The sequence below is a fragment of the Oncorhynchus gorbuscha genome, linkage group LG11 (assembly GCF_021184085.1).
Source record: "Oncorhynchus gorbuscha isolate QuinsamMale2020 ecotype Even-year linkage group LG11, OgorEven_v1.0, whole genome shotgun sequence".
Lineage (NCBI taxonomy): Eukaryota > Metazoa > Chordata > Actinopteri > Salmoniformes > Salmonidae > Oncorhynchus > Oncorhynchus gorbuscha.
In genome coordinates, this window is record NC_060183.1 from 59,253,003 (window position 1) to 59,279,918 (window position 26,916).

Here is a 26,916-nt window from a genome sequence, read left to right on the forward strand (position 1 = left end):
AGGTGCATTTTGGTCTCTTATTGGGTGAATGTGATATGACCCTTAATGTCTATGGCAGTGACATGCAATTACTTTTGAGGAACTTTCATTTGACCAACCTTTATCTGGGTTGTAAAAATTACTCTTATGTGTATGTTATATATGACACGTGTGTATGTATGTTTATCTTACACACATACACAAGTATGTGGAAACCCCTTCAAATTAGTGGACTTGGCTATTTCAGCCACAACTGTACACACGGCCATGCAATCTCCTTAGATAAATATTGGCAGTAGAATTGGTCTTACTGAAGAGCTCGGTGACTTACTGCTCGGGCAACTGTAAGTGCTGTTATTGTCAGGTGGAAATGTCTAGGAGCAGCAACTGCTCAGCCACGAAGTTGTAGGCCACACAAGCTCACAGAACGCGAGTACTGAAGCAGTGTAAAAATCAGTTGTCCTCAGTTGCAACACTCACTACCGAGTAACAACCTGCCTCGCAGTAATATAATAATATATAATATATGCCATTTAGCGTCGGTACAATAACTGTTCATCGGGAGCTTCGTGAAATGGGTTTCCATGAGATGTTCGACCAACAGTTGTCTTACATACTTTTGGTCATGTAGTGTGTATCGTTTTTGTACCACACGGTGGAGCCAGAAATCATCAAGGCTATATTACTCTGCCAAGAAAGGGCAATTCCATGGCAAGTTTGTTCCAGTTATGCTCCGAAAAGCTATTTTCTTTTGTGAATCTTCAGGACAAAATAATAATACTAATACAACCGTCCATCACAATAATAATAATTACAACCGTCCATCACCCCACAGCATTTCACCCACCGGACAAACGGTGTCTGCCCAACTGCATTGGTCCGTCGGGATTTTTGCTAACTATCACAACGATACCATCGTTCTGTTTCTCTATGTAGCTAGCCGGCAACATCAGCGATACTTCAATGCCTCAAGTGGCTATCGCGCGGAACACCATTAACGTTAGTTGACAGTTGCACTTTGTGACAAGGTAAGTTTTTGTGCAACGATTAACTAGTAAGTATTTCTACCACCCATCACGTTAGGGGTCGAATGATTGTTTTTGTGAAGCGCGAGCGTCGCTTTTCCCCCCAACATATTTCTGTATCGTGAAGCTAAGTTGGCTAGCTAATGTTAGCTCTACAACCAAATACGACGATACGTGGGGAATCTGTCGAGGTGTATTGAAAATGTAACGTTTTAATATCGCTTATATAAATATGCGATTAGCTAAACCATGACCGTATTTAGCAATAAATACCCTAAATAATAGCTAAACTATTTTAAATTGCAATCTTTTTAGGGTAAGCAAACTAGCTATTAACTATAACGTTAGCTATGTAACATATCCTGTACATCAGTAACGTGTGCTCGTTTTCTGTAAGCGGTTGTGAATGTGAGAACCTTGCATGTTTTGTGTGTTGGTACGTGCATGTACAGGTTATAAGCATCTTCCTCGGAATGAGCCACCTGGGTACCGAATTGTGGGCTTGCAGAATAACGTTGACATTTAATGCAAATTACTTCCCATTACATTATCGATATGGCCTGTTGACAAGTCAAACACCAAGTTCACATCATGATACCAAACTTGCCAAGTGTTTGCTTGTAACAACTGTTTGGGTCAAGTATATTTGAAATAGGGCTAATGTGTTCCCAGATGTTTAGCCGTCAATCCCATTGAGGCCACTGCATAAATATTACAGTAGTTATATCAGCTATAGTCTACTTGAGAGAGGAGACTCCTCTTGCCATTCACAGGGGCTTATCTGGTCTCGTGCTATAGATCAGGGACAGGGTTGATCTGTTAATGATGTTGAGAATACACCTCTGCTACAGATGGCCTTGTGTGAGTGGTGTTGTCCTCAGATTGAAACCCCCCCAGGTCACATCATGTGACTTTTGTTATGATAAGAGGAAGTGGCACCTGGAGCAGAGTAGCATCTGTTTGTTTCCAGGCATGGAATCTGCTTCTTCAGCCATCCAGTGTAATGAGGATCAGTGTAGTTTAATGGTTTCAGTCAGATCTCTAGGAACAAGGAAGTAAATTGTCTTTGGACTCCATTTCAGCCGGCTTGACAAGAATATGGACAAGAAAATGTGTTAATATGTAACTGAAGTGTCTGTGAATATCTCAACCACGGTGTGTGCATTTGCATCTCATGCGAGTGGAAATTAGGTATTGAGCTCTGCCTCGTCAACCATCTGAGATCAAAGTAGGTCATGGGTAGTTGACTGCACTCCAATTATAGAAAGCCTAATGTACACAGTGGGTTATGCAGGCTAGCTAGGCTTACATCTTGGGTCACATCTCACATAGTTCCTCTACTTTCCTCAAGATAAATCAGACTATCAGAGTTTAGTTGTGACACCAGGGGAGGTTACAGTGCTACTCTGCTCTGAAAATAATAAGGGGGCACTTCATTGTTGGTTCTGATATCCTTTATTCTCTGTGATCTGTTGAAACCGGCCCCTGTTTGATATTGTATTGTTACTTGGTGACGGAGGAAAAATCACAAGGGTTATCCAATCCACTGCATGTTCTGGAAATGTTTCTCTTCATCAAAAGATAAACACACACTACCTTGTTTTTGACTCTCCTCCAGCAGATGTAGACTGCTAGTGAGTGTGTGGGGGGGTGTTTAGTAGGAGGCTGTCTTGTGGATATAATGAGCTAGGGGTCAGCGGTGAAGTACAGCAGGGAGAAAGGCTGGAGAGAGAGAGCCACCACTGACAACACTGAGCTATGAGCACCCATATCAAGCTCAGTGGGAGACGTGACTGAGGGGACAGGGAGTGGTGGTGAGGCAGAGCAGGAGACACACACAGACAGCGATTATAGCGAGGCAGCTAGAGGGAGTTTTATGAATAGAGAAAATGTGAAAGAGTGTTGAAAAAGAGTCAAGGAGAGAGCAAAATAAATGTACTCCAAGAATGTGGTGGTAAAGAGAGAGGGGTGGATAGGAGAAAGGGGGCCACCTGGAGGGGGCTTCTCTTCCCACACACGTTTTCCTCATTGTGATCTTGACTTGGGGATGAGTGTTTATCTGCTTTGATTTACTCTATCTATGTGGCACACAGCTCCCACACCCCTGAAAGGCACAGTCAACATCAGAACAAATAATGGGCTAAGATTGGGGGGGGGGGGTAGAAGAAGACACCCTTGGTTGGCTACAATAGATAACCAAACCCCTTATGGAGGCTTCAATGAGTCCAACTGTTCAGAGATGTTGTTTCTGATTCCAGCCATATTTGGAGATGTTAGCACATGGATAAACTGTATGCTAGTAATCTCATAGCGGCAGGGTAGCCTAGTGGTTAGAGCATTCGACTAGTAACTGGAAGGTTACAAGTTCAAACCCCTGAGCTGACAAGGTACAAATCTGTCATTCTGAACAGGCAGTTAACCCACTGTTCGTTCCTAGGCTGTCATTGAAAATAAGAATTTGTTCTTAACTGACTTGTCTAGTAAAATAAAGGTACAAAAAAATAATTAGAAAATAGCCTAGCCTAAGTCCATACAGTTGTAGGTTGATTGGTTAAGTTATGGACTTGCTCTGTGTTAGCATCATCTTGCTAGGATTTGTTTGTTGGCACCTCAACTTGTTTTGAGTTGAAAGAGCTAAAAAGTTGTTGCAGGTTAGAATTCCAAGGGGGTCTGGCTCATCTTGCTATTTTGCCCATGAACAAGGTCAGGACCTAGGCTCTATGTCTGTCTACAGACCTGTGTTGTAACTGATAGCCTACATTTCAGACATTATACTTTTTTTTCATCCTTCAAGTTCTCTGTGTTGAAAGGTGAAATATTATTTTACTGTGTGTTTTCTCTCAGCTGTCTGCTCTCCTGAGGTAGACCACTGATGGAGCAGCAGCCAATAGGCTCTGGGGACAGTCTTCGTCATGTTTCCGTGTGTTTCCTCCTGGCCCTCTGCTGAGCCCCCGTCACCCTGTGGCCATGCCCCCCAGCCCACACACACTCACACACAGCCCCTGCTGTGCAGCGGCCCTGCCCCAACAATGAACCCTCACCCCCACCCTGTTCCAGACTACATGGAGTCCCTCATCGTGGTGACCGAGTACGAGCCCAAGGGAGGTGAGGAGGTGGAGGACATGGACAGCTCCGAGACCCCTGAGCCTGGCGCACCCCTCTTCAGAACCCCCTCCTGCGACCAGCTGTCCCATGCTGTGGGCCGCCCCGTGGCCCTGTTCCCCAAGCCCCAGGAGCACCGGGGAAGACTAAACCTGTCGGACAGGAAGCTGTCCCTGCAGGAGCGCTCCCAGACGGCCTCATCTCCCTGTGGCTCCCCAAGGCTTAACGGCCACTTCATCTACCCCTCGCTGCCCTACTCGCCCATCACCTCGCCCCACTCCTCCCCCCGGCTGCCCCGTAGACCCACCGTGGAGTCTCACCGCGTCTCCATCACTGACCTGCAGGTAGGCTACGGCCTTTTACCCTCCCACTTGGTGTTTTTAATAAAACACCATTTTTGTGTTAGCCAAATTCTATGAACGCACATGAGCTGAACATGTGCATTTGTCCCCAGTGGTAAATGAAGCAGCATACTGGTATAAAGGTTGAGTCTATGTGAAGGTAAGGTCCATGGTCTCATTAAATGCCAGCTCACTCCCCATTAGATCTCAGAAACATAGTCCAGTAGACTCCATGTAGAGATGGTCTGTATCCCAAATAGCACCCCATGGTCTCTGCTAGGTTGTTACCCTGCTCCTTGGACAGTTCTACACTTGACTGGATGTAATCTAGCAGATCCCATTACTGATGGTTTTACTGATGGTTTGTACAGACTTCAATTTTGTATGTTTAGTCATGCTGACTTTTGGTAGTTTTCTTCCCAAGGTTATCCATAATGAAGGTTGTGTTGGTAAGCACATTGCTTTTACATGGATTGTTGGTTCTGGTAATGCTATACTTAATGTGATGATTGTTGCAGACCAAGAAAAATGCATTAGTCAGCCAATTTATTTTTTTCTCTCTCTCTCTCAAAGGACTGCGTGCAGCTCAACCAGTACAAGCTCAAAGATGAAATCGGAAAGGTACTGTCGTCGCTCTTCAAAGCACTTCAGATTCACATAAACTTTATTATACCACCAGGGGGAAATTCATTTCATCATGTGCTTAAAAAGACGGTACATAAAACATGAAAACACAGAAACTACACAATATAATTCATTAAAATTTCCTTACTGAAGCTCCACATTTAAAGTGAGAGTGCAATATGCTGTATACTCAAGGAACCAACAGGCTGTTGGTATTGGTATTATTTGGTATTTTATTAGGATCCCCATTAGCTCTTGTAAAAGCAGTAGCTACTCTTCCTGGGGGTCCACACAAAACATGAAACATAATACAGAATGACAATACAGAACATCAACAGCTCAAGGACAGAACTACATACACTTTTTTAAATGGCACACGTTGGCTTCATATCAATGCATACACACAAACTATCTAGGTCAAATAGGGGAGAGGCGTTGTGCCGTGAGGTGTTGATTTATCTGTTTTTTGAAACCGGGTTTGCTGTTTATTTGAGCAATATCAGATGGAATGAAATTCCATGCAAATAAGGGCTCTATATAATACTGTACGCTTTCTTGAATTTGTTCTGGATTTGGGAACTGTGAAAAGACCCCTGGTGGCATGTCTGGTGGGATAAGTGTGTGTGTCAGAGCTGGTGTAAGTTGACTATGCAAACAATTTTGGATTTTCAACACATTCATGTTTCATATAAAAAGAAGTGATGCAGTCAGTCTCTCCTCAACTCTTATTTATTTATTTATTTATAGTATTTATATCAGCCCTCTGATTACAATTATGAGCAAAACGTGCCTCTCTGTTCTGGGCCAGCTGCAGCTTAACTAGGTATTTCCTTGCAGCACTGGACCACACGACTGGACAATAATAAAGATTAGACAAAACTAGAGCCTGCAGAACTTGCTTTTTGGAGTGTGGTGTCAAAAAAGCAGAGCATCTCTTTATTACGGCTAGACCGTTCCTAGGAAACTATGCAGTTTTTTAGTTTTTTTTTAACGTGTTATTTCTTACATTAGTACCCCAGGTCATCTTAGGTTTTATTACATACAGTCGAGAAGAACTACTGAATATAAGATCAGCGTCAACTCACCATCAGTACGACCAAGAATATGATTTTCGCGAAGCGGATCCTGTGTTCTGCCTTTCAACCAGGACAACGGAATGGATCCCAGCCGGCGAACCAAAAAAACGACTCCGTAAAAGAGGGAAACGAGGCGGTCTTCTGGTCAGACTCCGGAGACGGGCACATCGTGCACCACTCTCTAGCATTCTTCTCGCCAATGTCCAGTCTCTTGACAACAAGGTTGATGAAATCCGAGCAAGGGTAGCATTCCAGAGGGACATCAGAGACTGTAACGTTCTTTGCTTCACGGAAACATGGCTCACTGGAGAGACGCTATCGGAGGCGGTGCAGCCAGCGGGTTTCTCCACGCATCGCGCCGACAGAAACAAACATCTTTGTGGTAAGAAGAGGGGCGGGGGCATATGCCTTATGGCTAACGAGACGTGGTGTAATCACAGAAACATACAGGAACTCAAATCCTTCTGTTCACCTGATTTAGAATTCCTCACAATCAAATGTCGACCGCATTATCTACCAAGAGAATTCTCTTCGATTATAATCACAGATGTATATATTCCCCCCCAAGCAGACACATCGATGGCTCTGAACAAACTTTATTTGACTCTTTGCAAACTGGAATCCATACATCCTGAGGCTGCATTCATTGTAGCTGGGGATTTTAACAAGGCTAATCTGAAAACAAGACTCCCTAAATTGTATCAGCATATCGATTGCGCAACCAGGGCGGGAAAAACCTTGGATCATTGTTATTCTAACTTCTGCAACGCATATAAGGCCTTGCCCCGCCCTCCTTTTGGAAAAGCTGACCACGACTCCATTTTGCTGATCCCTGCCTACAGACAGAAACTAAAACAAGAAGCTCCCACGCTGAGGTCTGTCCAACGCTGGTCCGACCAAGCTGATTCCACACTCCAAGACTGCTTCCATCACGTGGACTGGGATATGTTTTGTATTGCGTCAGATAACAACATTGACGAATACGCTGATTCGGTGTGCGAGTTCATTAGAACGTGCGTTGAAGATGTCGTTCCCATAGCAATGATAAAACATTCCCTAACCAGAAACCGTGGATTGATTGCAGCATTCGCGTGAAACTGAAAGCGCGAACCACTGCTTTTAATCAGGACAAGGTGACTGGTAACATGACCGAATACAAACAGTGCAGCTATTCTCTCCGCAAGGCTATCAAACAAGCTAAGCGTCAGTATAGAGAGTAGAATCTCAATTCAACGGCTCAGACACAAGAGGTATGTGGCAGGGTCTACAGTCAATCACGGACTACAAGAAGAAAACCAGCCCAGTCACGGACCAGGATGTCTTGCTCCCAGGCAGACTAAATAACTTTTTTGCCTGCTTTGAAGACAATACAGTGCCACTGACACGGCCTGCAACGAAAACATGCGGACTCCTCTTCACTGCAGCCGAATTGATTAAAACATTTAAACGTGTTAACCCTCGCAAGGCTGCAGGCCCAGACGGCATCCCCAGCCGCGCCCTCAGAGCATGCGCAGACCAGCTGGCCGGTGTGTTTACGGACATATTCAATCAATCCCTATACCAGTCTGCTGTTCCCACATGCTTCAAGAGGGCCACCATTGTTCCTGTTCCCAAGAAAGCTAAGGTAACTGAGCTAAACGACTACCGCCCCGTAGCACTCACTTCCATCATCATGAAGTGCTTTGAGAGACTAGTCAAGGACCATATCACCTCCACCCTACCTGACACCCTAGACCCACTCCAATTTGCTTACCGCCCAAATAGGTCCACAGACGATGCAATCTCAACAACACTGCACAATGCCCTAACCCATCTGGACAAGAGGAATACCTATGTGAGAATGCTGTTCATCGACTACAGCTCGGCATTCAACACCATAGTACCCTCTAAGCTCGTCAAGACCCTTGACGAGCTTAGAGGGCTTAGAGACCCTGGGTCTCGACCCCGCCCTGTGCAACTGGGTACTGGACTTCCTGACGGGCCGCCCCCAGGTGGTGAGGGTAGGCAACAACATCTCCACCTCGCTGATCCTCAACACTGGGGCCCCACAAGGGTGCGTTCTGAGCCCTCTCCTGTACTCCCTGTTCACCCACGACTGCGTGGCCACGCACGCCTACAACTCAATCATCAAGTTTGCGGACGACACAACAGTGGTAGGCTTGATTACCAACAACGACGAGACGGCCTACAGGGAGGAGGTGAGGGCCCTCGGAGTGTGGTGTCAGGAAAATAACCTCACACTCAACGTCAACAAAACTAATGTGTATCACCGCCTGGTACGGCAACTGCTCCGCCCACAACCGTAAGGCTCTCCAGAGGGTTGTGAGGTCTGCACAACGCATCACCGGGGGCAAACTATCTGCCCTCCAGGACACCTACACCACATGATGTTACAGGAAGGCCATAAAGATCATCAAGGACAACAACCACCCGAGCCACTGCCTGTTCACCCCGCTATCATCCAGAAGGCGAGGTCAGTACAGGTGCATCAAAGCTGGGACCGAGAGACTGAAAAACAGCTTCTATCTCAAGGCCATCAGACTGTTAAACAGCCACCACTAACATTGAGTTGCTGCTGCCAACACACTGACTCAACTCCAGCCACTTTAATAATGGGAATTGATGGGAAATGATGTAAAATATATCACTAGCCACTTTAAACAATGCTACTTAATATAATGTTTAAATACCCTACATTATTCATCTCATATGTATACGTATATACTGTACTCTATATCATCTACTGCATCCTTATGTAATACATGTATCACTAGCCACTTTAACTATGCCACTTTGTTTACATACTCATACTGTACTCGATACCATCTACTGTATCTTGCCTATGCTGCTCTGTACCATCACTCATTCATATATCTTTATGTACATATTCTTTATCCCCTTACACTGTGTATAAGACAGTAGTTTTGGAATTGTTAGTTAGATTACTTGTTGGTTATTACTGCATTGTCGGAACTAGAAGCACACGCATTTTGCTACACTCGCATTAACATCTGCTAACCATGTATGTGACAAATAAAATTTGATTTGATTTGATCTTTACAACCATTGAATTTATATGTTTTGACCAGGACAGTTTACAATCAAAGGTAACGCCAAGTAATTTAGTCTCCTCAACTCGTTCAACAGCCACACCATTCATTACCAGATTCAGCTGAGGTCTAGAACTTAAGGAATGATTTGTACCAAATACAATGCTCTTAGTTTTAGAGATGTTCAAGACCAGTGTATTACTGTCCACCCATTCCAAACAGACTGCAACTCTTTGTTAAGGGTTTCAGTGACTTTGTTAGCTGTTGATGCTGATGCATATGAATCATCAGCATACATGGACACACATGCTTTGTTTAATGCCAGTGGCAAGTCATTGGTAAAAATAGAAAAGAGTAGAGGGCCTAGAGAGCTGCCCTGCGGTACACCACACGTTACATATTTGACATTAGAGAAGCTTCCATTAAAGAAGACCCTTTGAGTGTCATTATATAGCTCTGAATCCACGATATGGCAGATGTTGAAAAGCCATAACATTTACATTTACATTTAAGTCATTTAGCAGACGCTCTTATCCAGAGCGACTTACAAACACATACATATTGTCAACAACAGGTTATGGTCAATAGTATCAAAGGCTGCACTGAAATCTAACAATACAGCTCCCACAATCTTCTTACTATCAACTTCTTTCAACCAAGCATCAGTCATTTGTGTCAGTGCAGTACATGTTGAGTGGCCTTCTCTATAAGCATGCTGAACGTCTGTTGTTAATTTGTTTACAGTGATATAACATTGTATTTGGTCAAACACAATTTTTTCCAACAGTTTGCTAAGAGCTGATCGATAAGAATCATTTTTCTGCCTCTCCCATACTAACTTTACAAAATTAAATCTTCCAATGCTTTTCTTTCATTATTTTTTTATGCGTGAATACAGTTGCTCACTGTTCGTCGTTGGCATTTCCTGCCTAAGTTGGCCCACTTTGCCAAATAAATAATCATTAAATTATTTTTTTTGCCATGGGGTGGCAGGGTAGCCTAGTGGTTAGAGTGTTGGACTAGTAACCGAAAGGTTACAAGTTCAAATCCCTGAGCTGACAAGGTCGTTCTGCCCCTGAACAGGCAGTTAACCCACTGTTCCTAGGCCGTCATTGAAAATAAGAATTTGTTCTTAACTGACTTGCCTAGTAAAATAAAGTTTTAAAAAAAATTGGCAACATCTAAGTTTTGTGATGAATAAGCAATCTGATTCAATGAAAGATGGAGATGAATTTGTCTTTCTGCCCGTAATTTCATTTGAACTATTCAAGTTTTTTTCCATCATTCTTTACATACAAATATTTTTAACATCTTCCATATAAGAGTCACAGCAAAATATTTTGTATAATCACTAATATACTATTTTAGGTCCAGCTGTTGGAACTTTGGCTTTCCTGGATTTAGCCACTATATTGTGATCACTGCATCCAATGGGTGCGGATACAGCTTTAGAACAAAGTTCTCCAGTAATAGTAAACATGTGATTGATACATGTGGATGATCTTGTTCCTGTAGTGTTTGTGAACACCCTGGTAGGTTGATTAGTAACCTGAACCAGATTACAGGCACTGGTTACAGTAAGAAGCTTTCTCTTGAGCGGACAGCTTGATGATAAACCAGTCAATATTCATGTCCCCAAGAAAGTAGACCTCTCTGTTCACATCACCTACTGTAAAGTATCAAGAATTTCCCACATATTCTTTAGATACTGACTGTTAGCACTTGGTGGCCTATAGCAACACCCCAAAATAAAAGGCTTTAGATGTGCCAAGTGAACCTGTAACCACAACACTTCAATAACACTTGACATAAGATCTTCTCTAAGTATTACAGGGATATGGCTCTGAATATATACAGCAACACCTCCCTCATAAGCATTTCTGTCTCTTCTATAAATGTTATATCCTTTTCTTGCTGAGTCTCAGAAATGGCTAATATATGAATGTTATCTGATGTTAGCTAGTTGTTGATTTCATGAACAGTATTGCTAAGGCTACATATATTAATATGGCCTATTTTCATCCCTTTCCTGGGTAGCTTATCAGATAGACATAATACTTAAAAGAGCAAACAAAGCAAGAGAAAAAAATGCACATTCTGCAGTCCATTAGTCTGTGTGTATGTGTGTGTGGGTGGGTGCGTGCACACGCACGTGAGCGTGCTGTGGGGTTGAAGCTATGAACCCATAGGCTTGGCTCTCTCATCCCTTCCAGGCTTCTGGGAGGGAGAGTGGACAATGAACCTGTCGTAGCGGATGTAAGCAATGTCCCCATGTGCTCTGGTAGCTTTCATGGCTGGGATCAGTTCTTTCCTGTTCTGGTGCCCAGCTTCAGGATAGTCCTCATTGAGGAAGATATACATTCCTCTCAAGTTCTTGGCTCTTTCCAGAAACTCTACCTTGTCCTTGAACACCAGGAACACCACTATCAGCCTGGGCCTATCACCTTGGCCAGGGGTGGGTTTTCCAGTCATGTGGGCGCACTCCACCTTAGTCTTCCTGTGGTCCATCTTCAATTTAAATTCCCTCACTTTGTCCTCCGACACCCTCCAGGTCTCATGTGGAGATTCTGCAATTCCATGTTGTTCTGCCTTGATTGTCCCTCGAGATAAATCAGATGATCTGTCATTTTTTATCATGGATTCACACACAGAACTGATGTCCTCTCAATGACTTTCAGATTACTGTCATCTTGCCGTTCTCCTGTTTCAACTCATCGAGCTGACCCTGGGAGAACTGCAAACTGTCCATAGTGACTGTTGGAATAAAAGAGTCCCCATTTCTAACCGTTTAGATTTTATTTAGAAGAAGTCCCCATTCCTCGATCTATTTCCGACTGTGCATGTTAAAAAGATGGAGGATCATTAAGGGGCAGTTGCCATCATTCTCAGTTCTCCTTGCCAGCCTTGTCCTAATTTCAAATTCCCTGAAAATCTCCGGTCCAGGGAGAGTTAGAGGAGGATGAGAGGCTGGTATAAATAGCCCTAGTCTTCTGTCCTCTCCTTGAGTAGTGTGCATGGAGCTGAGTAGGTCTGTACTGTTCTGTGTGGAGTAGTAGACAATGGGAGCCTGTCAGGATGGAGTTGGAGAGAGTTGTGTCCTGCTATCACCTCATCTCTAGTCTGGGATGGGCTTCCTGCTGTAGCCCCAATCTGTTCTCCCAGCTGGGACCTGTGTGTGTGTGTGTGTGTGTGTGTGTGTGTGTGTGTGTGTGTGTGTGTGTGTGTGTGTGTGTGTGTGTGTGTGTGTGTGTGTGTGTGTGTGTGTGTGTGTGTGTGTGTGTGTGTGTGTGTGTGTGTGTGTGTGTGTGCAACTAATTTGGCTAAGCTCTGTATATGTGTGGGTAGAGAAGCTTGATAGATAAACTAGATTGTGTTGCACTAATTAGGCACACATCTAAGATGTGGGTGGGTAGATTTGAATTGGACTGTTGATTTTGAAGCTGCTTCTCATTGAGAGTACTCAGTCCATACATTTCCGATAGGTCAACTTGGGATACATATTCTGTGTGTGCGTGCATCCGTGTTTGTAGTTTTTATTTGTGTGGATGATTGACAGCTGCTGAATGTCACACTCTGTCTAACTTTTCTCCTGTTCTTTGACAAGGGTTCATATGGTGTTGTCAAGCTGGCCTACAATGAAGACGACAACACCTACTATGTGAGTCCTGCTGGTCACCACACACACACACACACACACACACACACACACACACACACACACACACACACACACACACACACACACACACACACACACACACACACACACACACACACACACACACACACACACACACACACACACACACACACACACACACACACACACACACACACACACACACACACACACACACTCTCACTGTCATCATTTGGACTGATCGCTATGTAGTGTTGTCACGATACCATTATCGCCATACTCAGAGGTATCGGGGCAAAGAAACAAAAAATGAAGCGGCCCAAATTATCTTGAGGAAAACAGCCCTAATGTTAGAAACAAGCAGCCTTATGTTGTCACGCAGATCACGTGTTTATTTTCCAAGCTATATTACACAATATGTTACATACAGTAGGTTTTTTAAAGGACCAAACAGTTTAGTCTGCTTTGTGTTTACCTTTTTGCCATGTAAAATCCGGTATTGTAGTATCGTGATACTGTTATCATGACAACCCTATCGCTATGAGGTGTGACAGTATGTGAAGCATAACAGAGACAATTGGTTGTTCTGTAGTTCTGTAATGTGTTTTTTGTATTGTGTAAAAGTGGGGTTATGTTTCACATCTACTCCTTCCTCTATCCAGAGAAGCCTGTAACTAGACTCCTTTTTACTGTACCTCTCTCCATACTTTGATGTCAGACTTCTCTCCTCCTCCTCCCTCCCTCTCTTTCTCCTCCCCTCCTCCAGGCAATGAAAGTGCTGTCCAAGAAGAGGCTGATGAGGCAGGCAGGTTTCCCACGTAAGTACAGAGCCTAGGGCAGATAGTCAATCCACCAGGGAGAACATAGCCTAGTGCTTGGACGATAAACGCAAAATTACCGACATTGCCTTCCTCTTACCGAAGCATTTTTCGTACGCGAGTACTTTTCTGTGATTTGTCTACACAACGTTCATGTAGATTGTTCTAAAACCTATGCATTATGTTGATTCCTGCTTTGAAAGTATCTGCCTGGAAAGATACACAGCAGCAGGAGCAACCCAGTGTGTCAAAAACACTTCGAAATTTGGCGTTTAAGCAACTTAGAAATTTGACGTTTGGAGAAATGTGGATATACATCAGAATCCAAAGTCAAATTGGTAAAACCATGAGATCTTGTTGTTCATCAAGAAGCCTAGGCCTAGCGCTGGAAAGTTTTTGTATTTTTTAATAACATTTACTAATAGATTAATTAATTAGCCTACATGGCTATATAGCAAAAATATAATATTTAGAGTTAGCATTCTTGCTAAGGGTTTTGAGTTCCCACGTCCACAAATGGTGAATAATATAGCCTATAGTGCAGTATGCACAAAGAGGTACCATAAGCCGCCTCCAAAGTAGTTTTAGAGAATTTAGCAGTACATCCAACCGGCCTCACAACCGCAGACCATGTGTAACCATGCCAGCCCAGGACCTCCACATCCGGAATCTTCACCTGTGGGATCGTCTGAGACCAACGACCCAGGCACAAACGGTCAGAAACTTTCTCAGGGAAACTCATCTGTGTGTACATTGTCCTCACCAGGTTCTTGACCTGACTGCAGATCAGCATCGTAAACTGACTTTACTGGGCAAATGCTCACCTTTGATGGCTACTGGCACGCTGGAGAAGTGTGCTTTTCACAGATTAATCCCCGTTTCAGCTGTACCGGGCAGATGGCAGGCAACATGTATGGCATCGTTTGGGCAAGCGGTTTGCTGATGTGAACTTTGTGAACAAAGTACCCCATGATGGCGGTGCGTTTATGGTATGGGCAGGCATAAGATACGGACAACGAACACAATTGCATTTTATCTATGGCTTTTTGAATGCACATAGATACTGTGACGAGATCCTGAGTCCCATTGTCGTGCCATTCATCCCCTGCCATCCCCTCATGTTTCAGTGTTATAATGCACGGCCCATGTCGCAAGGATTTGTACACAATAACCGGAAGCTGAAAATGTCCCAGTTCTTCCAAGACCTGCATACTCACCAGACATGTCATCCATTGAGCCTGTTTGGGATGCCCTGGATTGACGTGCATGACAGTGTGTTTTAGTTCCCGACAATATGCAGCAACTTCACATAGCCATCGAAGAGTTGTACAACATTACACAAGCCACAATCAACAGCCTGATCAACTCTATGCGAAGGAGATGTGTCACGCTACATGAAGCAAATGGTGGTCACACTTCAGATACTGACTGGTTTTCTGATCCACTTCTTTAAAAATGTTTTTTTTTGACCCTGAAATGTAATGAAATTCCGAAAATCTGGAAATCAGCATTTCTCCTACAACTTTTAAAAGGGGGAGATCCAACTCTTTTAAATAATTATAGGCCAATCTCAAAGCTGCCACCCCTGGTGAAAATACTTCAAACCCTTGTGAGTGAACAGCTAAAATACTTTTTATTTACTAACTCTATTTTATCAATGTACCAAAAGGCCTTCAGGAAGAAGCATAGCACAATTACAGTAGCCATGAAGGTTTTAAATGATATCACTGAAACCCTTGACAAAAAACAGCACTGTGTCTCACTTTTGATTGATCTTTCTACGGCTTTTGTTACAGTTGATCATGCTATACTAAGGCATCTTGAGTGTAGGTCTTTCAGAGCATGCAGTTGCATGGTTTGCTAACTATCTGTCTGATAGACCTCAGTGCACTCATTTTGATGGGCTTATGTCTGTTAAATTGTCTGTCTTGAATGGTGTGCCCCAAGGCTCTGTACTTGGTCCTCTCTTATTCACTATTTATATAAATGATTTAGGCAAAAATGTCCAAAATGCGCAACTTCATATTTATGCTGATGATACTGTTATTTACTGTTGTGCCTCGTCTCTTACAAAAGCTTTCCAAAACTTGCAAACTGCTTTTTATACTGTTCAACATACCTTGTGTCAATTGAAGCTTATCCTCAATACTGACAACTAAACTAATGGTGTTTTCTAAGGCAAGAAATAGACCTCTGAACCTTTCACCTATTACTACCTGTCAGGGCAAGGAGATTGAGGTTGTAACCTCATATAAATATCTTGGAATTTTAATTGATGATGTTTTTAAGATCAATTGACACCCTTATTATTATTATTACTTTAAACTGCAAAACCCTTACACACCACTGCACTTTGTATACCAGGGGTTGCTGGCCTTCTCTAGTCACTCGTAGGCTCAGGCACTGGTATACTTTTATTTACAAAACCCTTACTCACCACTGCACTTTGTATACCAGGGTTGGCTGGCCTTCTCTAGTCACTCGTAGGCTCAGGCACCGGTATACTTTTATTTACAAAGCCTTTACGCACCACTGCACTTTGTATACCAGGGTTGGCTGGTCTTCTCTAGTCACTCGTAGGCTCAGTCACTGGTATACTTTTATTTACAAAACCCTTACTCACCACTGCACTTTGTATACCAGGGTTGGCTGGTCTTCTCTAGTCACTCGTAGGCTCAGTCACTGGTATACTTTTATTTACAAAGCCTTTACACACCACTGCACTTTGTATACCAGGGTTGGCTGGCCTTCTCTAGTCACTCGTAGGCTCAGTCACTGGTATACTTTATTTACAAAGCTTTTACGCACCACTGCACTTTGTATACCAGGGTTGGCTGGCCTTCTCTAGTCACTCGTAGGCTCAGTCACTGGTATGCTTTATTTACAAAGCCTTTACGCACCACCGCACTTTGTATACCAGGGTTGGCTGGCCTTCTCTAGTCACTCTTAGGCTCAGTCACTGGTATACTTTTATTTACAAAGCCTTTTCCCACCACTGCACTTTGTATACCAGGGTTGTCTGGTCTTCTCTAGTCACTCATAGGCTCAGTCACTGGTATACTTTATTTACAAAGCCTTTACCCACCACTGCACTTTGTATACCAGGGTTGGCTGGCCTTCTCTAGTCACTCGTAGGCTCAGTCACTGGTATACTTTATTTACAAAGCTTTTACGCACCACTGCACTTTGTATACCAGGGTTGGCTGACCTTCTCTAGTCACTCGTAGGCTCAGTCACTGGTATACTTTATTTACAAAAACCTTACACACCACTGCACTTTGTATACCAGGGTTGGCTGACCTTCTCTAGTCACTAGTAGCCTCAGTCACTGGTATACTTTATATACAAAACCCTTACACACCACTGCACTTTGTATACCAGGGTTGGCTGATGTTCTCTAGTCCCTCTAGGCTCAGTCACTGGTATACTTTTATTTTCAAAGCAATTTGGGGTTTACTACCTTTTTATTTTGGCATTTTTATTGTTCAGAAATGTGGTGGGTTGTCTCTTCGTTCACTGGACTTTATCCTGCTAACTGTTCCAAATGTCCCAACTGAATTTGGTAAAAGGGCTTTTATGTACTCTGCACCATCGTCTTGGAACACCTTACAAAATACTTTTAAACTGGAAGAACTTGTCCCGATTGGTGTTTTTAAATTACTGATGAATGATCTTGAGTCTGATTCCCTGACCGTCAATGTTTTTAATTTGCTGTTTATGATTTTGTTATACTCTTGTGAAATCAATGGTTTTTACTAGATTACTTGTAGTTTTTCATGTTGTTTGTCTGTAATTTTTGTAATGACGTGGTCCTTCTGTAGCTCAGTTGGTAGAGCATGGCGCTTGTAACGCCAGGGTAGTGGGTTCGATTCCCGGGACCACCCATACGTAGAATGTATGCACACATGACTGTAAGTCGCTTTGGATAAAAGCGTCAGCTAAATGGCATATATTATTATTATTATTATTATTACTTGGTGCTGGCCAGGACGCTCTTGAAAAATCTATTTTAAATCTCAATGAGCCCTTCCTGGTTAAATAAAGGTTAAATAAAAATAAATATATATATATATATATTTTTAAAGGTTAATTTATTTAAATGGACTGATTTTTTTATATGAACTGTAATTGTAAAATCTTTGAAATTGTTTCATGTTGCGTTTTATATTTTGGTTCAGTGTAGTTACATTTATCACATTATGACTTTTTGTCCATATCGCCCGGCTCTACTAGCTAGTACACTACTTCGGGATTCTGCTGCTGTAGACTAACAAGGCCACTACACTCTCTTTGCTCCTGTCCACCTGCAGGGAGACCGCCCCCCCGCGGCGCCAAAGCAGCCCCTGAAGGCCCCCCTCAGCCCAAAGGACCCCTGGAACGGGTCTACCAGGAGATTGCCATCCTGAAAAAGCTGGACCATCCCAATGTAGTGAAACTGGTAGAGGTGAGGCTCTGCAATTTGGATGGTGTTGGTCCTCTTAACTCAAGCTCCTTGTGTACTGCCAATACATAATACAATATCATTGAGACTGCTTAGTCTGCACTGTGTCCTCAACCCTGTCAGTGATTGCAAGTTTACTTGTGTTTACGACAGACTGCTAGTAGTGTTCCTCTCACCTGCTTTCTTCTCCTGCCAGGTTCTGGATGACCCTGGTGAGGACCATCTGTACATGGGTAAGATTGGCCTGATTCTCGCTCTGCCTGGCAATCCGCACACACACGTCCCACTCACGTCCTAATCAGATCTACACACAAGTTAAATTATTTCCCGACGCTATTCTAAATAGCGTTGTTGATGATGATGTTGTAGTAATGATGGCATCTTTGTTTTGTTCACAGTGTTTGAGTTGGTCAAACAGGGGTAAGTTAATCTTTTTTACTGTAATCATTACAAGCTGGAATGAGCCTAATCTCTGAAGCACTGACATAGGGCCCTATAAAATCTGTAATTTTCTTTAGGCTGATTCCCAAAAGTCAGTTAGTTCTATTTCCAGGTTTCAGTTTTTCCCAGTTTTCATGTTCAATACATTTAGTTGATTTCATGTTCAATACATTTAGTTGATTCTCTAGTATACTCAATACATTTAGTTGATTCTCTAGTATACTCAATACATTTAGTTGATTCTCTAGTATACTCAATACATTTAGTTGATTCTCTAGTATACTCAATACATTTAGTTGATTCTCTAGTATACTCAATACATTTAGTTGATTCTCTAGTATACTCAATACATTTAGTTGATTCTCTAGTATACTCAATACATTTAGTTGATTCTCTTTAGTATTCTCTACTCAATACATTTAGTTGATTCTCTAGTATACTCAATACATTTAGTTGATTCTCTAGTATACTCAATACATTTAGTTGATTCTCTAGTATACTCAATACATTTAGTTGATTCTCTAGTATACTCAATACATTTAGTTGATTCTCTAGTATACTCAATACATTTAGTTGATTCTCTAGTATACTCAATACATTTAGTTGATTCTCTAGTATACTCAATACATTTAGTTGATTCTCTAGTATACTCAATACATTTAGTTGATTCTCTAGTATACTCAATACATTTAGTTGATTCTCTAGTATACTCAATACATTTTTTTAACATTGTTGAATTCCGTTTTAATGTCTGGATAGCCGGATTTTGTCCGCGTTCTCAGCATCGCAGATTATACAGTGCCCTACTGTAACACTCTCTCTGTGTGTGTGTGTGTGTCTGTCTGTGGGTATGTTTACGTGCGTAGGGCTGTGATGGAAGAGATGCCCACAGACAAGCCGCTGAATGAAGACCAGGCACGGTTCTACTTCCAAGACCTGCTCAGGGGGATTGAGTTCTGTGAGTGGGTTCTCTAATCTCAGAACTGTCTGTTCTCTACCTCTCTTTAGACAACCACTGCCTCCTTTCCCCGATGCACATCATCATCTCAGTGGCTTTTAGAGGCATTATTGCACTCAAACAGGACCTTATTCCCTATATAGTGCACTACTTTTGACCAGAGACTTTACATTACATTCTCTTTGGACCAGAGCCTATGGTGCTCTGGTTAAAGTAGTGCGCTATATAGGGGTAATTGTTCAGTTTGGGAAGCACCCCAAGACTTACCACTAGCTCTGTATTCTACCAGAGCAGTACAGACAGAGATGTGGAGGGAGGGAGATGCACTGTATGGGCACTAGAAGCAGCACTCAAAACCTCTCTCCCTCTCCCTTATACTACTTAGTCAACCTCTCTTCATTAACAGACAAGGTAAGAATCCTTATGTACCTGTATCATCAGCATGTATTATACTAAGGCATGTGTGTAACAGATTGAGATCGTACAAAATAAACTCACCCATAGCTTGAAATGTTGCTAATTGCGGCATTAAATAGGATCCTTTTCAGTGGCGCAAATGGTTAGTATGCTGCCAAGCAGGCATTCAAAGGTGTTTATGAGCAAAAAGTAACTAGTTCGAGCCATGGACAGGGACAGTGAAGGAAGCGATACTGTTAGCAGCACAGTGATGCCGGTTACATGTGTTGTTGTGCTTTTCCAGTGCATTACCAGAGGATCATCCACCGGGACATCAAGCCCTCTAACCTCCTAGTTGGGGAGGACGGTCATATTAAGATCGCTGACTTTGGGGTCAGTAACCAGTTTGAGGGGGCAGATGCCCTTCTGACCAGCACGGTGGGCACGCCCGCCTTCCTCGCCCCAGAGACCCTCTCCGAGACCAGGAAAAACTTCTCTGGCAAGGTGAATGTCACCCTCTGGAGGGCTCTTTGGAAATGATATATTTTCCTCTGGAATTCCCATAGGGCAACTCGTATGGGACAATTGAATGATATGGGTTTAAGTCAATTTCTGTTTCTTCTTGTAGGCATTGGATATTTGGGCCATGGGAGTGACGCTCTATTGTTTCGTGTTTGGAGTGGTAAACCTCTAACCTCTTTCCTTAACTGTGATGCACATATAACCTCACAATCCACATCGTATAATGCAAGGTCAGGTTTAACACTGATACTGAACAGTTTAACGTTTACATTTTGATACATCATTGTTCACCTAACATGTTCACTTTTGACAGCTGAGTGGACTGTAATTTTACTCGCATCAACAGTGTCCCTTTATGGATGAACGCATCCTTAGTCTTCATCAGAAGATCAAGACCCAGCCAGTGGAGCTGCCAGAGCAGTGAGTACTCCATTCAACACTACTGGGAGTAATATGATCCATTCCAAATATATGACCATAAGCATAAGTATTCCTCTTGTTGTGGCCCTAAAGTGCAGACATATCTGACGATCTGAAAGATCTGCTACTGAAGATGCTGGACAAGAATCCAGAGAGCAGGATATCAATACCACAGATGAAGGTTTGCTTCTTTGTGATTATCTTAATATGTTGTGTGTGTGTGTGTGTGTGTGTGTGTGTGTGTGTGTGTGTGTGTGTGTGTGTGTGTGTGTGTGTGTGTGTGTGTGTGTGTGTGTGTGTGTGTGTGTGTGTGTGTGTGTGTGTGTGTGTGTGTGTGTGTGTGTGTGTGTGTGTGTGTGTGTCGAAATAAGTCATCTCAAGCAATGTTTCAGAAATATTTTAATACATTTGTGTGTATGTGTGTGCTTACATGATGTTGAGATTGTCTCTCTGCTCCTTCCAGGTGCACCCATGGGTGACGAGGCACGGAGCGGAACCCCTCCCTCTGGAGGATGATAACTGCTCCATGCTGATTGAGGTGACCGAGGAGGAGGTGGAGAACTCTGTCAAACACATCCCCAGTCTGGCCACTGTGGTGAGTGGTGGGAGGAGGACACACACAGGCCACACTGCCCTGCCTTTAACACTAGATTAAACATATATAGCACTGGATGAAAGGCTCAGAACTCACACTCAGGCTCATTTTACTGCAGGTAGTTTCTTGCTGTCCTGGGACATGAGGTCATACTTTGCAGTTCACAAAAGATACCTTGTTACGAATGTTCATTTATTGGTTTAATATGTTCAGTTTCCTTTCAGCTCTTTGATTATTTCATCTACCTTACTGTCATACAGTTCGGTAATTCAACTGTGGTTATAGGGTTATTATGGCATGAGTGCAACTTGATATAAAGTATTGCTAAATATCTAACTAATAAAATACTTTGTTTCAACTATAACCAAGAAAAGTGAAAGTAGGACTATGGACAATGAATGATCTGCTCATAGCCACCCTGTGACGTGTTTCATTCTCTATGGTATAGCCCTTTTAAAAATCCCAGGACACAATACAATATCACTCAGAGTTGTGTGGTCAGATCACTGATGTCTGTGTCTGTAGATCCTGGTGAGGACCATGCTGAGGAAGCGCTCCTTTGGGAACCCCTTTGACTGGGGCCGTCAGAGGACTGAGGACAGAGGCACCAGTCTGTCTGCACCGGGGCACATGCTCACGTAAGTCCCCCTCGCAAAATTCTGTTAACTTTCCCCAAATTTCCGTTTTTTCCAGAAATCCTGGTTGGAAGATTCTGGATTTTCTGCTTTTTCTGGAAAACCTGGGAATTTAGGGAAAGTTAGCAGAATTTTGCAACTCTAAAAGCAGCAGGGTTGGGGTCAAAACTAAAATTCCAATTCCAAATGTTCCTCATTGAAATGCATTGAAGAGAATTGGAATTTCAATGTACTTCTTGAATGGACTGGAATTGAAAAGGAATTCCCCCGAACTCTGAGAAGCAGTTGGTGGTTTTTAATAAATTTCATATAACTCTGGAGAAGCTCTGCTACGGGCTTTTTTGTACATGGGCAACATTCCTAACTAATCTGATCTTGCAAAATGATGCTCCTTTTTATTCTCATTCAATAAAAGTAGGATGTCACATAGAGTGTTAAGATTTCTTCTCTCCCTGCGTGACCAATGATATGCTTGCCAGCACTTGCTGTGGCAGCCTCTTAATCTGTCTCTCCCCTCTCCTGCCCACCAGCAAAGGGAGAGCGGCCAATGTGAGATACTGCTACATTCATAGTAACCAAAGAAGGTAGAGGACTATGGGCCTGCCACGGCCTTGCCTGCCTATCTATCTCAGTACTATTTAAGTGATATGAAACACACTCAAGTCCATAGGCATGAATGGTGTTACTTTGTCAAGTGCTCCTGTGTAACAGTTTAACATGGATTCAATTAAATAATTATAGCCAATACACAGGGGTACTTGAAGTCATGTCTGGAACCTCTTGCTGATCCCCAACTGCACTAGTATCTGTTATGAAGTGGGGTTGCCTACAACCGAGCGCAAATGTAGGTGTTTTTGGCCAAGTGTGTACTGTACAGCAATGAGCACAAACTGTCAACTTAGAATCTCATTGTCTAAACTCTGATTGTAATGAACTTCATAACATGATCAAGGTCAACCAGTCTGACTCAATCCTTGGCCAAGTACTACATAATTGTAGCCTAAACACGTTACCTGTGAAAACCCTGAATTAAATTTGGCTAAAGTATCTGGTAAAAATACAAATAAATGTGTTTCTGATTCCTCTGCATGCAGCATAACTAGCCTCCTCCCTCGCCCATTGACATACCAGTGAACTACTTTCATGTGTTTTTTGTGTGTCTGACCTGAATGTTCGACTAACAGCTTGCTAAGTTCCCTCTGCTTGCTCTCTCCAGTTATGTAACAAGTAAATGGTTCCACTGAGTTTCCCAGCTAAACGGAGGTTAACTAACCATCTCTGCAGTGATAGAATTGACACAGGTACTTAGCACTGATGGCTGTATTAAATTCTGCTCCTCCAATCTGTTTCCTAGGAAACAAGAGAACATGGAGGGCATGAGAAGTATGGACCTGCCCTTTGTGGGAGAAGATGAGGCTCTTTCCTGATGCCATGTGGTTTTTAAGCGCAAAGGTTGGGGCATGCTAGTGACTCGACTTGCAGTCCGCCCTCAAGCCCACCCTTCACTCACTGATATGTTATGTTGTGGCAGCCACCAATGTTTTTGTTTTTTTAGGTGGACGGGACTGTTGGATGAACTCCATGACTTGTATAGAGACGTGACTGGAGCCTGGACACCCTTCTGGGGGAAGCTCCCTTATTGTCACTCACTAACCCCCTGTCTGTAATGCATGCTTATGTTTCTAGTCATAGCATGCTCTGTCTCAGGCCTCTGATGTACAGGTCTGTTTGCCTAGGTACCTGTGTTTCTCCACCCTCTCCACCATTTGAAAAGACTCACGTTTAATGCAGAGGTATGTGGGAGGGGGTGTTTATGGATGGTTGTACATTTCAAAGGGTGACTCCTGGTCCCCGCATTTCAGCAGAGCAGAGTACTTGACTATGTTTGTCTGTACCACTCATCAATGTGGACAGTTTAGGAACATTCATGTTTTCAGTGGAAACCTGTATAGGAGAGGTTTATTGAGATGAAAAAGGTTTACTACATTCATAGTATGCATGTGTGTCTGTTGATTTCTCAATGCAAACATTGTAGAAGCGACACAAGTTGCACATTAATAGAATTAGTTGTTGCTGAACAATCTATTTGTTTTAACTGTCTCCCAGTTACGACAACTGGTGAAGAGCTTTTAAAAACGTAATGTAACTAAATGTTTCTAATATATGTGTTTAGCAAAGGGGGTGATACAGTGTTGAAGCTGAAATCAAAATCATGTTTGTTTCTTTTTGTATGGTAATAGATTTACAGATCTCATTTTCAGAACACCAAAAAGAAAATGGTTATCATATTTTGTAAAGTAATATCATTCATAGTGAAACAAACACCTTTTAAACAAGTGCATTGCAATGTCATTGTGAAATTGTATCAATTACTGGCTCTTACAAATGAATTTTAATACCAAGCGTATAGCCTAGTGCGGCTGCAGACCTCTTGTACAATCTATGCATGACATATCCCTTATGGAAATGTTGGAATTAGTTTGACATGGATAAAGTTGTCATCAGATATGGTAAGATACAAATGAAATGGTAGAACTTCGACATTGCCAGTAGAGTGCAATCTTTTTAAATTCTCTGCTTTTTCTCCATTTTTAGATGAGCCCAAAGTGGTGGAATAATCTCCCCAGTTCTCTAGTGGCATGTGTTTTTAACATCTTTCCCTTTTTGCATATAGTTAGACAATGTTGGTGTACAGATCACTTCAGTCACTGAACAGGTTTATGATTCCACGAGATATTATTGAAACAACATTAATTCAACAATGAATGCTTCCACATAGTGATTATTACAGCACCAAAGTGTCATTTTGTTGCATGTCACTGCTGTATGTGAAAACACGGTATGTTGTGTTTTTAAAGACTTACTATGCACTCCGTCAGCCTGTCATGTATGCTGTGTTTAATGGTGTCTGAGTGAGGAGGTCTCTGTATAGCTGACCACTTAAGTGTCTTCACAAAGTATTCATGCCTCTTCACTTGTTCCACATTTTGTTGTGTTACAGCTGGAATTTTTCTCACCCATTTACACACAAAATGTACGCAAATGTATTGAAAATTAAGTACAGAAATAGCTCATTTACATAAGTATTCACACCCTTCAGTCAATGCATGTTAGAATCACCTTTGGCAGTGATTACAACTGAGTCTTTCTGGGTAAGCATCTAAGAGCTTTGTACACCTGGATTGTAGTATTGGCCCATTATTCTTTACAAAGATGTTCAAGCTCTGTCATATTGGTTGTTGATCATTGCTAGACACCCATTTTCATGTTTTACCATAGATTTTCAAGCAGGTTTAAGCCACAACTGTAAAAATTCACTGTCTTGATAAACAGCTCCAGGATTGATTCTCCAGGCTTTGTGTTTTAAGTTATTGTCCTGCTGAAAGGTGAATTCATCTCCCAGTGTCTGGTGGAAAGCAGACTGAACCAGGTTTTCCTCTAGGATTTTGCCTGTGCTCAGCTCCATTTCATTCCTTTTTTACGCTGAAAAACTCCAGTCCTTAACAATTATAAGCATACCCATAACATAATGCAGCCACAACTATGTTTGAAAATATGGATAGTGGTACTCAGTAATGTATTGTATTTGCCCATAACATAACACTTTGTATTCTTGGCAAAAATGTAATTGCTTTGCCAATTTGTTTGCAGTATAACTTTAGTGCCTTGTTGCAAACAGGATGCATGTTTTGTATTGGTTTTGATTCTGTACAGGCTTCCTTCTTTTCACTCTGCCAATTAGGTTAGTATTGTGGAGTAACTACTATGTTGTTGATCCATCCTCCGTTTTCACCGATCACAGCCATTAAACTGTTTTAAAGTCACCATTGGGCTCATGGTGAAATCCCTGAGTGATTTCCTTCCTATCCTGCAACTGAGTTAGGAAGGACACCTTTATCTTTGTGGTGACTGGCTGTATGGATACACCATCTAAAGTATAATGAATAACTTCACTATGCTCAAAGGGATATTCAATGTTTACCTTTTTTATTTTCTTTTTTTACCCATCTACCAATAGGTGTTCTTTACAAGGCATTGGAAAATCTCCCTGGTCTTTGTGTTTGAAATTCACTGCTCGACTGAGTGACCTTACAGATAATTGTATGTGTGGGGTATAGAGATTAGGTAGTTATTAAAAATCATGTTAAACACTATTATTGCACACAGTATGAGTCCATGCAACTTATTTTGACTGACTTGTTAAGCTAATTGTTACTCCTGAACTTTAGGCTTACCATAACAAAGGGGTTGAATACTTATTGACTCAAAACATTTCAGCTTTTCATTTGAAATAATTATGAATAAGATACTGATAAAATAAAAAATACTGATAAAATAAAAAATAAAAATATTCTAATTCTGGATGAACACAGTCATGATTCACAATCAGGGGAGCAACTTTGGTTTTAGAAGTGGGGGTTACATATCTTTATTTGTTTTAAATCCATGGATAAACACTCCAAACGGCCTACCCAACTGCTCGGAGGTATCCGCATGGTCCTAAAGCACAGCACACTGCACCGCTGCCTCGTTTTGTATCACATTCCAATGATAAAATGCAAATTCAGAATGTGGGGGCTGACTTGTCCCAGTGAAGGTTGTGCCCTTGCTCACAATTAAAAGTGTTCTCTTTTCTCTTTGTGTCAAAATGTATAGTACAAAATATGTTCTGATATAACCCACCAATCATGGGTTTAAGTTAAACTGTTGAAAATGTCGAAGACAAACCATATTTTATCACCACTCCACATGAAAGTGCTCCCTTCTCCTAAGAACAACATATCGAAGAAGAGGTTGGGTTTGACTACAGGGTTAAATGAAATTCTACCCCCAGAATGCTGTATGATATTTGT

General features: G+C 42.2%; 1 protein-coding gene across 2 annotated transcripts; it reads left to right on the forward strand.

Annotated features, from left to right (window-relative positions):
- The first annotated feature begins 670 nt into the window (after positions 1 to 670).
- On the forward strand, positions 671 to 25,413 carry LOC124049032 (calcium/calmodulin-dependent protein kinase kinase 2-like). Of its 2 annotated transcripts, XM_046370322.1 has the most exons (17): positions 671 to 1,007; positions 3,849 to 4,450; positions 5,021 to 5,068; positions 12,802 to 12,855; positions 13,604 to 13,655; positions 17,966 to 18,099; positions 18,293 to 18,329; positions 18,495 to 18,516; positions 19,404 to 19,495; positions 20,196 to 20,395; positions 20,520 to 20,573; positions 20,760 to 20,833; positions 20,927 to 21,014; positions 21,297 to 21,428; positions 21,954 to 22,066; positions 22,594 to 22,647; positions 23,418 to 25,413. In XM_046370322.1, the coding sequence occupies exons 2-17, from the start codon at positions 3,917 to 3,919 to the stop codon at positions 23,488 to 23,490; spliced, it is 1,761 nt and encodes a 586-aa protein (XP_046226278.1). In that variant the 5' UTR covers positions 671 to 1,007; positions 3,849 to 3,916; the 3' UTR covers positions 23,491 to 25,413. The 2 variants fall into 2 exon arrangements, with proteins under 2 accessions (XP_046226278.1, XP_046226279.1); XM_046370323.1 differs by lacking the exon at positions 22,594 to 22,647.
- Positions 25,414 to 26,916: the final 1,503 nt, after the last annotated feature.

Excerpts from the sequence above, each read along its gene's own strand:
- LOC124049032 (XM_046370322.1), top strand. The coding sequence starts at position 3,917 with ATGTTTCCGTGTGTTTCCTCCTGGCCCTCTGCTGAGCCCCCGTCACCC. Across the intron at positions 4,451-5,020 it reads TCTCCATCACTGACCTGCAG|GACTGCGTGCAGCTCAACCA; the intron begins GTAGGCTACGGC and ends TCTCTCTCAAAG. Across the intron at positions 19,496-20,195 it reads GCTCAGGGGGATTGAGTTCT|TGCATTACCAGAGGATCATC; the intron begins GTGAGTGGGTTC and ends GTGCTTTTCCAG.